This window comes from Bufo bufo, chromosome 9 (assembly GCF_905171765.1).
Source record: "Bufo bufo chromosome 9, aBufBuf1.1, whole genome shotgun sequence".
Lineage (NCBI taxonomy): Eukaryota > Metazoa > Chordata > Amphibia > Anura > Bufonidae > Bufo > Bufo bufo.
The window spans coordinates 39,168,194-39,183,002 of record NC_053397.1 but is presented as its reverse complement, the minus strand read 5'-3'; the positions used below and the strand labels follow the sequence as shown (position 1 = coordinate 39,183,002).

Genomic DNA, 14,809 nt, shown 5'->3' with positions numbered 1-14,809 from the left:
TCCCCCCCCATCGATCAGATGTCTGAAGAGAACACAGAGCTCGTTCTCTTCAAACAGCTGATCAACCGGGGTGTTGGGAGTCGGACACTCGTGTATCTGATATTGACGACATCGGAAACCAGACAACCCCTTTAAGGAGCCACCTGTGGATGACACAGTTGTTAGTGGTTTTGTTCTTACTTTCAGTACTTTATTACTTTTGCCTCAGGTGCCCCTCTAGTTTTTCTACCCCAGGTGCCTTTGCCTCAGAAATCCTTCATTGCCCTAAGTGCTTTGTTTAATACCTGCCCATGAGCTCCCATTGTGCCCCTAACTGCCCGTGCCAAGATGCTAGATGCCAAGGTCCCAGCATGTTAGGAATAGAAGGATGTAACTACGGATATATCAGATCTTCCAGTGACGGGGACTTCCTAAACTTACCACATAGTGCCACAGCACCCGGTATTCTCTCCTTCCGCACCAACATTTTCGGTATTTACGGATTCTGTCTCGCTGGTTGGCATACTCACTGCACAAAAAGAAACATGGCTTTAATTTTCAGCAGTTTGTACATGACATGTCCTTCCAGTAGATTAGAGCCGTGGATCAGACCAGCATCTGAACAAACAACATCCTAAATTAAACTTTATGGCGTTCTCGTGGGATAACGGTCTACCGTGTTGGACAAAATCTGTGGCAGAAAAATAGATTGTTTCATAACTCGTTATTATTTCTGTTGCAGGAAAAGAATAATAACCATTTCATGGTAATTTTTGCTCTTTACTTGTAACTTAATAGCGTCATTTGGTTTCATGAAGAAGCAATCACTAGGATCCAAGTAACACTAATGAGAAGTTAAGGTGCTAATAACACCTGCTCCGGGGATTTGTCACGAATATACACAATGGGTTTTCCATTTCATATTGATCCTTACGTATCCGGTACATAACACACTGCAAATCACACACCACAGCATAGAAAAGAGAGCAGCCATTAGACAGAGGGGGCCTAGCCTTTACTGGTCTCATCCTTTTTGCTACTGGTTGTCAAGAACTGGTACCAGACTCCTATCCCCAGAGTAACTACATTGTTATTGAGAAAAGGTGCTGGTAATAGGCCCAAGGGTCATGGAAACGATGTGGAGGGGTGGAACAAATGTCATGCCCTTTTATCCTAGGGGGAAAAACCTGGGGGGGGGGGGGAGCTTATTTAGATTTTTGCTCTGGCGTCCCCTATCTTCTATGGACACTACTGGATGTAGCAATAACAAAGTCGTTCAGTCTTAGGCTACCTTCACATCTGCGACTGGCTGTCTCAGCAGAAAATCCCAAAAAACGCTGCGTGGATCTCTGCCGGACCCCATTAAAGTCAACGGAGTCCAGTGGGCAGACAGCAGTATCCGGCAATCTCTACTGGAACTACCTGCAGGAGGCTTTGCCCACAAATGCGAAACTAACCTTAGCAGGTGGTCAAAAGAGGTTCCTTACCTTTTTCATACCTTCCAATTTCCACCCTGCTCAGATGAGGAGTTCATGAGGTAGATCAAATCCCAAGATCGAAAGTTATATCGTCAATAATCAACTTAACCAATTTAACTCAAGAATCATTTTAAATAAAAATAAAAATTTGATGACTAAAGTTATCCTTACCCATTAGATGTGTATCGGCTGAACCCCGACGATTTTGTGGTACCGCCGATCATCTAATGTGTATGGGGGCCTCCCAACTCGATAAGGGTCCAGCAACATGGACTGGATCGAGCAAGGTGGGCTTCCTTCCCCCTCTTCCTACTGAGAACACACATTTGCAGTCATGAGAATGATGGGATCCGGAGTGATAGCTGTCATCCAACAGAGGATTCGGCAGGCAGCTATCTCAGGTGTACACCAGCCTAAGCCACCATACTGAGTCAACAGGAACAGGTACAATGCCATACATACGTCATATGTGTGTATCAATCACATTGAACAAGTAAAAAAGCTACAAGCAGGATAGTTTTGAACAACAATTAAACTGGCCAAGTTTTCCCCTTTATACGGGTTTTCCAAGTTACCTTGGAATGGGGAGGGAGAGATACAGATGAGTAGAAGATGCTTGCGTATTTTATGGCATTTAGTGGCATGGGGCCACTTTTAGGTAACTTGGACGATCCCTTTAACTTTTGCTGGAGGAGCTGACAAATAGCAGGACATCTGGTTGACCTGTGGTGGCCAAGTCCTAAAATGACCTATTTCTCGAAGGATGTTTCTAACTTGACTTCCTAGGTTGTGGAGCAACGAATTGCGAAACTATCTGAATTAGTGGTCCTATCCCTTAAAACAAGAGCTGATTCCCTCACGGTTAAGGAGGCCAAACACCTTAGATAGCCAACACCAATCCTTCAGACCCCCCCATACACTGTACACTAAGCCAACTTTAGGACAGCGGAATAGTCCGCTGACAGAAACCTCTGGAAGTGGCTTATTTGCCTTGAACACAAAATAACTGGGCATGTTCAAATCCAACACGTCCAACCCTCATTTCTCCTGACACTTGCAGTCAGAGCAGAGTCAGGATACCCCCATACATATTAACTGGTTGGTCTGGTGAAATCGGCGTGTTTGTATGACATTTGTCTACAATAACAATAAAGATCCTTGGGTGCAGCCAAAAAAAGGCTAACAAACATTACACAGATAGAAGAAGTGATATATCAGACAATGCAATATGAATACTGGCAAATATGATACTGGCATGAAAGTTGTGATGGTGTGAAAGTTGCTTGATGCGAGACAAGTCTGGAGATGCGGCCGTCCATGGTAGAACAGTTAGGCCGCACAGGCTGCTCACAGTAGCACAGGCTACATGCAGTCTGGCGTTGTCCCGTTGAAAAATGGCTCCTGGGACACTTTGGAAAAATGGCCATACCACTGATTCCACAACCAAATCAAACGCAGAGCTTATGGTGTACTTGAAATGAAGACTGGAGGGGTCTGTCTACCGTACATTTTGCCACCCCTCACCAAATTCCTAGGAGCAGGCATTGCCCATAGGGTCTCCAGACCAATCTCAGGTTATCATTGCATCTGAGTCAAAAGCAGGACTCATTGCTGAAGAGGATAGACCTCCATTCCAGCCTTGATCGCTGTCTTGCTGGGCACCATGATGGCCTTTGAGAGCAGTGACAAGAGGTCAATATAACACCTGTAGATGGATGCCTGGCTCATGACCCAATGAACACACCTTCTGATGGTTTGAGTAGACCCCGTTTGCCGTCCTGGGCTTGAGATGCAATGTCCACTTTAACTTGCAGTACAGAATGGATCACTATGCACCATTCTTCTAATTAGACGATCCGTCCGTGCAGAGGTTCTTCTATGTGCACCTCTTGCTGTCATTCCAGTTCATCATTGTTCTCCCAACCACCAGGACACACAGCGTTAAACAGTGCTGCCATCTCGGCCTAGGCCCGTAGCGATCTGATAAACCAAGATCTCCAAGTTCAAGGATTCTGTTCGTCTCAGTTCACGACGAGTGCCAATAATGAACAGGAGACATCAAACAGTCAATCCACACAACTCGATCCGATTGTTAAGTTTTCATGTGGCTAAAACATTTAGCTTTCAATCTGGATGTTATGCCCCTTCCAAATGCCACAGACTGGAGCTAGGTGCTTGAAAATTTGATATTTTGCAGATCTTAGCAACACCTGATACTTTCTCGATTTGCATAACTTTACAGCTTGTCCTTCTTGGTGTTGCAAGTTCAATGTTGAGGAGTGTATTTATGTCCTGCTTTTAACTTGCTGATTATGTATTTGCACTTTGCCTTATTTGTTGAAAAACTAATAAAAAATGATAAAAATCACTCTATTAACAGATGCAAGTTCATACTATTCATTGTCTTCCTTGTTTCATGTAGGCTACTTATTGGGGACAATGCCAGTCTAAGTGAAAATCCTGCTGGAAAAAGATCCAACCAATTTATTAAGAGGCTCATACCTATTAATACATTTGCGACATCTTTTGCCGCCCATGCGCCAGAACTGAAATGTACTCCAGCCTAGTGCTTGAGTAGCTTTCTGGTGTAATGTGTGCCGAGTCGGGCCACAAAGCTGTTCCCACAAAAAAAAAGTTGCATGTTTTGTGGCAAAATGACACTTGTGACAAAATTTGCAACTTTTTTACACCAGAAAACTGTTGAGAAGAAGCTGAGGAAAGTGAAGACACAAGGAGTTTTGACAATAGCGCGCTTTGGAGAAGTTCTCGGGTTTTAGGGCAAGTGTTTGGGATGAGCGAGATGTAAACTATTGGAAAATATATATTAAAGCAGAATGGGAGATGTGAAATACATTGGGGTTAATGTCATTTCACTGCAAGTGAATACGACAAGATTTTCGCACTGGCAGCAATCTTACAATATACCAGCTTGAAGGATTAGGGGTTTTAGAGATTTAAGGGAAAAATAATGCTATTTTACTAAGCCTATTTGGCATCATTCCTTGCAGCCTGAGATGTGTGACAAGTTTCTAAGAAGGAGTTTTATCTCAAACTGGAGGCTGATGATACACATATAGTGCAGGGGACGTATAACAGGGTCATGCACAAAAGGTAATCCATGGCGAAAAAAATCTTCGACTGTCTGCACGACTGTCATAGAGGGGGCAGGATATGGGCAGTTTGACCATACCCTAACAGGACACTCAGCGGCCCCTACGTGGGACCCATAGGATGACTTTAGCAGAACTAAACGGCTGGCAGGTAAAAGCTGATGGCTCCGATGTTTCATCCCTGCACTCAACTGTCTTTCCAAATCTGGTCGAAGTGGCTTCTGACATGAAAATTAGCCAAGAGAAACGGGAGATAAGTATCTATTATATTAGGTTGTACTAACAAATATTGGCTCGGCCTCCTCAATGGCAGCCGGTGCCGGGTGGAGGTGTGCCAGGTAGGCAGATGCATGGGATTTCATGCCAAAACACGGAGGACCCAGTAGAAAACACAGACTCATTGACAAGGCTGTATTGTGGTCCACGCCAGCATAAACATAGGGATCCTCTATAGTTTTCCCTACTGCCTGAAAGCCCATTTTCGGCAAATTAAATATATCATGGGGACATGGACCGCGGTATTAGAAATTTGTACCAATTTGCATGTAATTACTTCCCTCTGTTGAGCCACTTTTAGTGTTTTTTTCACAGGCTATCTTCTCAAAGAAGCTGACCAGCACGCATAATATATGGAGGAACTATGAACACGATCTGGCCTGAATGATGAGGGGTGAGAGGAGAATACTGTGTGGCCCATAATCCTGTTATCATATCATCGTGCTTTTCGTAGCTGTGCGTCTATTATTTGCGACTTCTAGAGGACGTCATGGCGGCCCTGGTGTTCTGCACTGGGCCCTGGAGCTTCAATTCTTAACTCTGTATATGTGTATATCTACAGGACAGGAGATAACCATTACATTAGTGGGGGTCCAATGGCTGGGATCCTCACATATCATGAGAATGTGGGCCCCGAATCTTGTGGGGACCCCTAAAATGATTGAAGCGGCAGGTTAACATTTATCCCCCATGCTGTAGATAGGGGATAACTTATTCCTTATCTGCAAAATAGGGGATCATTTTCTGATTGGGGGGGGGGGGGGGTGACTGATCATGGGATCGCCACCAGCCAGGAGAATGGGTGTCCTGTGTTCCCCGTATGAAATATAGCGATGGTGGAGCATGCACACTGCCCCCCCAGTCATTCTCCACTAGACTGCGGAAGACAGCGGAGTACACTTGGCTATCTCTAGCACTCTCACAGCAGTGGACCACCCCTTTTAATGGGTTTAAAGGGGTTGTTTAATATTGATGACCTATCCTAAGGATTAGGTCTTCAATATCTGATTGGTTGGGGTCTGACTCCTGGCACCAGAGGCCGTGGCACACAGGGGACCACTATGGCCTCCTTACAGCTCACCAAGCACGGCGCCGTACATTGTATAGTGGCTGAGCTTGGTATTGCAGCTTAGCCCCATTCACTGAACTATGCCTAGGCCACATGACCAATGAACGTGATATCACTGGTCAGTGGGGATGTCTGGAGTCGGACCCAAACTGATCAGATACTAATGACCTATCCTGAGGTCAGACCATCAGTACAGAAGACCCGGAAAACCTCCTTAACGGTCTCACTTAAACAAATAGCATTTATCATGTAGAGAAAGGTAATACAAGGCACTTACTAATGTATTGTATGTGTCCATATTCCCTCCTTTGCTGGCTGGATTCATTTTTTTCATCACATTATACACTGCTCGTTACCATGGTTATGACCACCCCCCAATCCATCAGTGGTGGTCGTGTTTGCACACTATAGGAAAAAATTCTGGCCTATGTGCGCTCCCACAGTCCTGGCCACCAGAGAGGTTGGCGCTTTTTCCTATAGTGTGCAAGCACGGCCACCACTGATGGATGGCAGGGTGGTCGTAACCATGGAAACGAGCAGTGTATAATGCGATGAAAAAATGAATCCAGCCAGCAAAGGAAGCAATATGCACAATCACAGTACATTAGTAAGTGCCTTGTATTAACTGTCTACATGATAAATGCTATTTGCTGAAGTGAGAGTTAGTGAGAGTACCCCTACAATCAATGAACGCTTATCTCAGCACACGTGACGACTGCCTGCTGTAAAGTAATGTAGCCGATACTACAAGTAAATTATTTTTTTTTTAAGCTTGAAAATTCAAGATGTTTAGACTACAAGTAAGTGGGTCAGACGTGTCAGCTATAGCTAAGCTCTTCTTGGGGTTTAGCAAAACTGACTCATGCTAATACTGATCGAGTGCCACTGGCTTTAATAGATTCTGCAGCAGCAAACAAAATGGTGTCCGCCCTTATATACAGAGCGTGAACATCTTCTCAAGCATAATCCATTTTTATCAGGCAAAAATAAAAGATAAAATAAAAATATAAAAATATAAAGAAAACAGCTCCAGCATGCAATACTGCAACAATACACCATGCAAGCACAGCAAACGGCAGCCTGGTCACAGCAAACGGCAGCCTGGTCACAGCAAACGGCAGCCTGGTCACAGCAAACGGCAGCCTGGTCACAGCAAACCCGTCTTTACCGTGCTTGTTTTTGCGCTTAAAGCATTTAAACCAGCCTTTCTTCTTTTCTCCCAGCAAATCCTCCAGCGTCACCCCTTTATTTCAGAAACACAGTTGGGTTATTTGAACAGCAGGTGGCGGAAGTGTCAATGCACGAAGAAGCTAGAAAGTGACACGTGAGTATTACATCTAAGTCGAGACAATCTCAGCTGATGGCGCTGCAAATGCTCATCGCGGGAGGCTTTGTGCAGCTGTTTATAGTACACAAATGGATGCGCTATTAATGAATGCAGTCAAAGCAATTAAAGTGGGGTGTTAAGTGGAGACAAAAAGCAAATGCAATAACCAGCGGTTACAACATGGAATGAATCAGAACCAAGAAGACTCAGGGTGCCTCTGCATTCAGGGTGCTGGCATGCATGGCTGAGAATCTGGCGGCAGAACCTCAGGTGGTTTTACAGAGAACTGTAGAGCTGTATGGGGAAAATACATTGGTACGATAACACCGTTAAAAATGCCAACATGCCATGCAATGATGGAAAAAATGCTAGACTCAGAGTATGATGAGATTTGAAAACAAAAAGAGCCTCGGGGGTGGAAGCCTATAAAAAGCCGCCTGTATGTTGCATTTCGGGTACCTGTGCACCAGTGGCGTCACTAGAAATGACCGGGCCCCACAGCAAACTTTTGAACGGCCCCTTCACTCTCCTTCGCAACTCCCAAATCCAGTGGCTAGTCAAGATCGCTCTCTCAGACGAAGCCGAGCAGTAGTTCCATCCATTTCCTACACAGTGTCACTGTATACAATGTTATTGTATAATACGGTCGAGGGGGCCCAGACAATAAAATCTAGTCCTCCCCCTAGGTGGGCCCCTGCATAATGGAAATCAGGGGGATCCGTTTTGCTTGCCCATAGACCGATAAAAACGGAAAGCCTCTAAAGGTTTCCATTTTGACTTCCGTCTTACGAATTCCGTTATTTTCCGTTATAACCATGTTATAACGGAAAACAATAAGAGAATACGTAACTCTGATGTGAACCCACCCTAAGGGCTCATGCACACGACTGTTGTTGTTTTGCGGTCCGTTTTTCACGGATCCGTTGTTCCGTATCTGAGGTTTTTTTTTCCTCTGATTTAAGTCCTCGTTATTCCACAAAACATATCCATATGGTTTCCTTATGCAATAAATTTTTTGCGGATCGGAAACGGAAACAGTAACTTATTAAAGGGAACCTGTCACCAGGATTTAGTGCATAGAGCTGGGGACATGGGCTGTTAGATGGCCACTAGCACATCTGCAATACCCAGTCCCCACAGCTCTCTGCGCTTTTATTGTGTTAAAAAACCGTTTTGATCAATATGCAAATGAACCTGATATGTGTCCTGTATCCGGAAATGAGTCCAGCGGAAAGAAGCCCAGCACCGCCCTGCGTCCTCCGAATCTCCTCCTTGCTGGCTGACGTCACACAGCTGGAGTGCCGAAATCTCGCGATGCGCGAGCTAGCGCATGCGCAGTGTCGGCATCATGTTCATTCCCTGTGCTGGCATCAGCACAGGGAACGAACTGTGCATGCGCTAGCTCGCGCATCGCGAGATTTCGGCGCTTCAGCTCTGTGACGTCAGCCACCAAGGAGGAGATTCGGAGGACGCGGGGCGGTGCTGGGCTCCTTTCCGCTGGACTAATCTCCGGATACAGGACACATATCAGGTTCATTTGCATATTGATCAAAACGTTTTTTTAACACGATAAAAGCGCAGAGAGCTGTGGGGACTGGGTATTGCAGATGTGCTAGTGGCCATCTAGCAGCCCATGTCCCCAGCTCTATGCACAAAATCCTGGTGACAGGTTTCCTTTAATGACCAAACACTTGAGCAATATGGGCTGGGCATAGCATTTCTACAGTATGTTACATAGTTACATAGTTAATACGTTGAAAAAAGACATAAGTCCATCAAGTTCAACCAGGGGATAGGTGGGGACGTGAATCCCAGAAGGAAGTGAGACTCCCTTTTTGAAACTGTCCACTGTTCCTGCTGTGACCACGTCCTGAGGAAGTCTATTCCACAGATTCACCGTTCTTACAGTAAAGAAGCTTTGACGCTTCCGGAGACTGAACTTCCGGACACTTTTCACTGTGTTTTTTGTATGGCCCATTTATATACTTGTATAGGTTAATCATGTCCCCCCTTAGGGTGACCACGTGTCCCGGATCGCCCGGGACAGTCCCGCATTTGGAGAGTCTGTCCCGGGTCCCGGTCACCCTCATTCCGGGACAATGCAGTGTCCCGGAATGACCTGAGCCGCCGACCGCTGCTGTGACCAGGGCCGTTTCTTGGACCGGGTGGGCCGGGTGGCCGCCAGGGGCGCTGTCAGAAGGGGGGGGGGGGGGGGGGCGCCGGAAGTGCACAGCAGGAGATGAGCGCTGCGCTTCCATTGTGGAAGCGTTCACTCATCTCTATAGTCATCTGTATCGCCGTCCTCAATGTCTGTGCTGCGGCAGCCGGCAGGGGAGGGAGAGGTGTGTCCCCTCCCTGTTCCTCTGATAGGCTGCCAGCACTAGGCCGGCAGCCTATCAGAGGCCGGTGCAGGCGGCACGATGAAGTCATCGCGCCGCCTTGTGAAAGTAAGTGTCCCTGAATGGCAGTTAGGAAATGTGGTCACCCTACCCCTTAGACGTCTCTTCTCAAGACTAAATAAATTAAATTCTTTTAATCTTTCTACATAACTAAGACCCTCCATTCCCCTTATCAGTTTAGTCGCTCTCCTCTGTACTTTTTCCAGCTGAAGAGCGTTCTTTCTATGTGCTGGTGCCCAGAACTGGACTGCATATTCCAGATGAGGCCGCACCAACGCTTTGTAAAGTGGTAATATTACATCCCTGCCCCGCGAGTCCATGCCTCGTTTAATGCATGACAATATCCTGGTGGCCTTAGAAGCAGCTGATTGACATGGATCCGCAAAATACAGATGAGATACGGATGTGTTCAGTGTGCGCTCCGTTGACCCGTTGACTTGAATGGGGCCTCGGACCGTGATGACAATAATAGGACATGCACAACTTTTTTGTGGAACGGAAATACGGAAACGGAATATACACGGAGTACCTTCTGTTGTTTTTGCGGTCCTATTGAAGTGAATGGTTCCGCATACGATACGCAAAAAAAATAACTGAACGGAAGCGGAAAGAAAATATGTTTGTGTGCATGAGCCCTAACTTTAACATGGATTGCTGCGGTTTCGTGATGTCATTCTTGGCCGCGCAGCTTGTACAACTGAAGCACACTGAAACCATGTTCTTCGCCTGTTCAATGCCTTTGACGGGTTAAAAATTGTCCCATGTGCAGTATATCCACCCGAAGGCTTCCTTCACACATACATTTGTTCTGTCATTTATTTACTGCTATAAAAGGTCACAAAAGCTGTTTTTGTTTTTGAAGCATACCGCTTGTGTGTTTTTATGGCTTTTTTTGTGGGTCGGTTTTGTTTTAACACATTTGAATTGCATTGTTAAAAAACAGCCATTGCTTCAATATGCTGCTATGATATAAGACCTCCGCAGGTCTAATAGTTAGGGCTTGTTCACACGACCGTTGGTGTCCCGTTCCCGTATTGCGGACGTTCCGTTGTCATTCCGCATCACGGATGTGGACCCATTCACTTCAATGGGTCCGCAAATCCGGAGATGCGGAACATGCTCTATCTTTTTGCGGAACGGAGAGATTGCGGATCCATTCAAGTGAATGGGTCTGCGATCCCCATGGGGCTGCCCCACGGAAGGTGACAGTGCATTGCGGACCGCAATTTGCCGTCCACAGCACGGGCACAGGCTTTACACAAGCCCTTATAGGGATAACTTCATATAACCGGAATACCGCTTTACTAATGCTCATTACTGGCTCCATGCATATGCAGTTATCAGCACAGGTAATATAAACTGGCCAAGCCCTTGAAAACTTTGCATTGTGCAGTTACTTCTAGAAAAGTATGAACAACTGACATCCTAAAAAACGCTGTTTCTCAACCGGTGGTACGCATACCCCGGGGGGTGCGTCCTGCAGGGTGAGGGGGTACGCTGGACTGTCTTAGCATTCAGCGGGCTTTCACTGCGGGTTGCTAGGGCCCCTCCACTCCTCAGGACAGCGATACAGGTGAATACTGTGGTGGGAAACCAGAGTTGATGTCTACCTGCCCTGCCGTTCACTCTAGAGAGAAAGGCCCAATGACGTCATCATCATGGTGAACGCCTGCGCTGGGCTGCAAGCACCTCAGGATGCCGGCCGTGTCCAGCACCCGCAAAAAAAAACGGAACACATATGGAAATGCATCCGTATGTCTTCCGTATCTGTTCCGTTTTTGCTGAACCATCTATTGAAAATGTTATGCCCAGCCAAATTTTTTCTATGTAATTACTGTATATGCCATAGGGAAAAACGGAACGGAAAAACGGAACAGAAACGGAAACACAACGGAACTCAAAAAACAGAACAACGGATCCGTGAAAAACGGACCGCACAAAACTATAAAAGCCATACGTTCGTGTGAACTAGGCCTTACTGAGGGGCTACTTCTGGGGTGACTATAGGGGGACATAAGTACTACTAGGGTCACAATAGGTGGACATTTTTACTTATGGTGCCTACTATGGGGGCTTTATTCTACTGGGGCACTATGGTGGGTTATATTATTACTGGGGGAACTGTGGAGGACATTCGTACTGCTGGGGGGTATGATAAGGGGGGCATATTCACTCCTGGGACTATGATTACTGCTGGGGCACTGGGGTGGGCTGCATTAGTACTGGGAGGCACTATGGTGGGCTTTATTACTCTTTGGCACAATAGGGGACATTATTACTATTGAGGGCACTGTAGGGGTGCTATTACTACTAAGGACACTCTGTGAGGGAATTATTACTATGGATGTGACTTTTGGGAGCACTATTACTGTGTGGGTGGGCACCCTGGCACAGTATCAGCTTAGCACAATTATTTTCGGTAACGCTATGTTGTGACACTATTACTGTCAGAGGCCCTGTGTGGCAATAATCATTGAAGGGGCACTATCTGTATGATCCTAGTATTTTCAGGGGTACTATCTGGTTCTGCAGCATAGTATTGGGGCGCACAGCAGGCACAGTGTAATGGTGGCGAAAAGGATGGGAGGATGATGGAAAAGTAGGAACCTAAGATGTGGAAGGAGAACATCACAGTACATCAGAGGAGACATCACCAGATAGGCATGTAGTGCTGCATTCTCCTGTATGTTTGGTAATAGTCATCCATCATGAGTCCTAATGTGATGTCTGTCATTTTGACAGGAAGATAAGTGCTGCATTCTGCGCTATTCTTTCTCTCAAATCGGAAGAACTGCTGAAAGAGGCTTAGAACACAGCCTCCGCGGCTATGAACACATACGTATTTTTTGTCCGTTCGGTTTTTTTTGCAGCCCGTATGCTGAACTATTCATTTCAATGGGTCGGCAATAAAAATGGAAATGACGTGTGCATTCCATACCCCTGTGTGTCCGCAAGTGCGTTCCCCCAAAAAATAGAACATGTCCTAAGAGACACTGTTACAATGGATCTGCAAAAAAAAAAATGGACGTAAGGGCTCGTTCACACGAACGTGTGCTGCCTGTTGCTGTATTGCGGACCGCATTTGCGGATCCGCAATACACGGGCACCGTTCCGTGTGCATTCCGCATCACGGATGCAGACCTATTCACTTCAATGGGTCTGCAAATCCGGAGATGCGGAATGCAAGCAAGGGAACGGAACACTACGGCGTGCTTCCTGGGGTTCCGTTCTGTGCCTCCGCACCGCAAAAAGATAGAACATACTCTATCATTTTTGCGGAACGGAGGGATCGCGGACCCATTCAAGTGAATGCGTCCGCGATCCCCATGCGGCTGGGCCGCGGTCGGTGCCCGTGCATTGCGGACCGCAATTTTGGGGTCCACAGCACGGGCTTCACACCGAGCCCTAACACGGACGTAACACTGATGTCATCTTTTTTTTACAGATCCGCAGAGGCATGAGAATAACCCTATTTTCTTTGCTTTGTTCGCTTTCCTAGGGCTACTCTGTTCGGACTTCTTGTCTGGCATGAAAAGGTTAAGAAACACTGCTATAAGCAACAGAAATTCACTGTCCAGTTGTCAATTTATTCATACGTTTTCAGGAGGAATAAGTGAGGAAAGGTAAAATGAAGAGTACCAGGAAACGATGCTCCGGAACGGTTACCTGTTTCAGGCAACTTTTTATTAAAATAGACCTGTCAGGAGCGGGGACGGGTCCTCAAGTCCACATGACACAGCCCCGGCTCCTTACAGCGACACAGTGCATGTGAACTGTACAGGGAAACGATGTCTTAGAAGATGGGGTTAAGCTCCTGAATGTGCCAGACAAGTTGTTTTTTTCCTGTGGGGAAGAATATAAGGTCAAGCAATCCCAGAGGACACAGTGTCAATTAAATGAGATCTGTGCAGTGATAAAACCACAGTAGCAGAAGCTCATTAAATAACTTTCTACGAGCAGCATATCAACAATCTGTAATACTCCAGTCATTATTTTCAGCTAACCCACCATTATTAAACAGATAACAAATGGCTGCAATCATTTCCAGGGAGGAAACGAGAGATTGGATGGAGATTATGTGCAGCTGCTGATGTACAGGGGCTCGGAGCGACGTCCGTGGCCGGAGCTCGATCCCTGCACCCGGACCCCCAAAGGCCAGAAGGTTAGCGAATAAATAAAGAAATAAAAACTAAGGGTTTATTCACACCTGCAAGTTTTGATCAGGTTTTGAATGCAGTTTTTGAAGCCAAAACCAGAAATGGACTCCAAAAACGACGAGAAGGATCCGTCCTTTACGCGCCCTCTCCGTTAGTGATCCACACTGTACCCCATTTTGACTTCAAAAAACGGCATAAAAAAAAAAGACAGAACCAAAACCTGTGTGTAGGAATATGTCAGTTAGGATGGTCACAGACGTTGAGGCCAGAGGTTTCTTAAGGCCTCGTACACACAACCGTCATTTTGGTCCACATCCGATCCGAATTCATTTAGACGGGGGACGCAAAAAGTGCACACAGCACACGGATGTCACCCACGGGCTGTCCGCATCCGTGCGGCAAATGATAGAACATGTCCTGTTCGACTCCGCTTTGTGGGCAAGCATATGCATTTCGACACTGGGGTCCGTGGAAAGTGGGGGGATGCAGACGTCCGCTATCTGCTTTTTTGCCGTTTGAAAAACGGATACGACCGCTTTAATGAGGGATTATCAGGTTCAAGCCCGGGGCCATTTACCTATGTTTACGACTAAACATATTTTGGGGTTTTGTCTGTTTATGCGGCTTTGAAAGCTGTAGCTTTTTTTGAGCATTCAGTGATACATAGGGCTTTATTATTATGCCATTTTTATTCTAGTATTTTTTCTTTTTTTTTTTAACACCTTGGAAAACTTGCTATTTTTTAGAATAGCACAAAGTGCACCAAAAATACCGTTTTAAATGGTGTCATTTTGATATACAGTAGGGCATGTATACTTTACAGCTGCTAGCGAGAGGGGTAGGTGCTGCAATGTGGGCTAGTGGTGATGTTCCGGTTTCATTCTAACTATTTTTTATTGTTTTTGTATTATATTTTTTTTACTCTGTGCCCCTCATATGGTCTTACAACACCTTTAGAAGCATTGACATTTTTTTATGACATATTGCGACATACTAGCCCCAGTTGCAGGGGGA

At 46.0% G+C, this 14,809-nt stretch overlaps 1 protein-coding gene across 9 annotated transcripts in view; it reads right to left on the bottom strand.

Moving 5' to 3' along the window:
- Positions 1–14,809, bottom strand: part of CACNA1D (calcium voltage-gated channel subunit alpha1 D) — a 368,921-nt gene that overhangs the window by 139,135 nt on the left and 214,977 nt on the right. For all 9 annotated transcript variants that reach the window (XM_040408273.1, XM_040408281.1, XM_040408272.1 and 6 more), the window contains exon 10: positions 421–508. In XM_040408273.1, the coding sequence (XP_040264207.1) occupies positions 421–508 (88 nt within the window). The remainder of the gene's footprint in view (positions 1–420; positions 509–14,809) is intronic.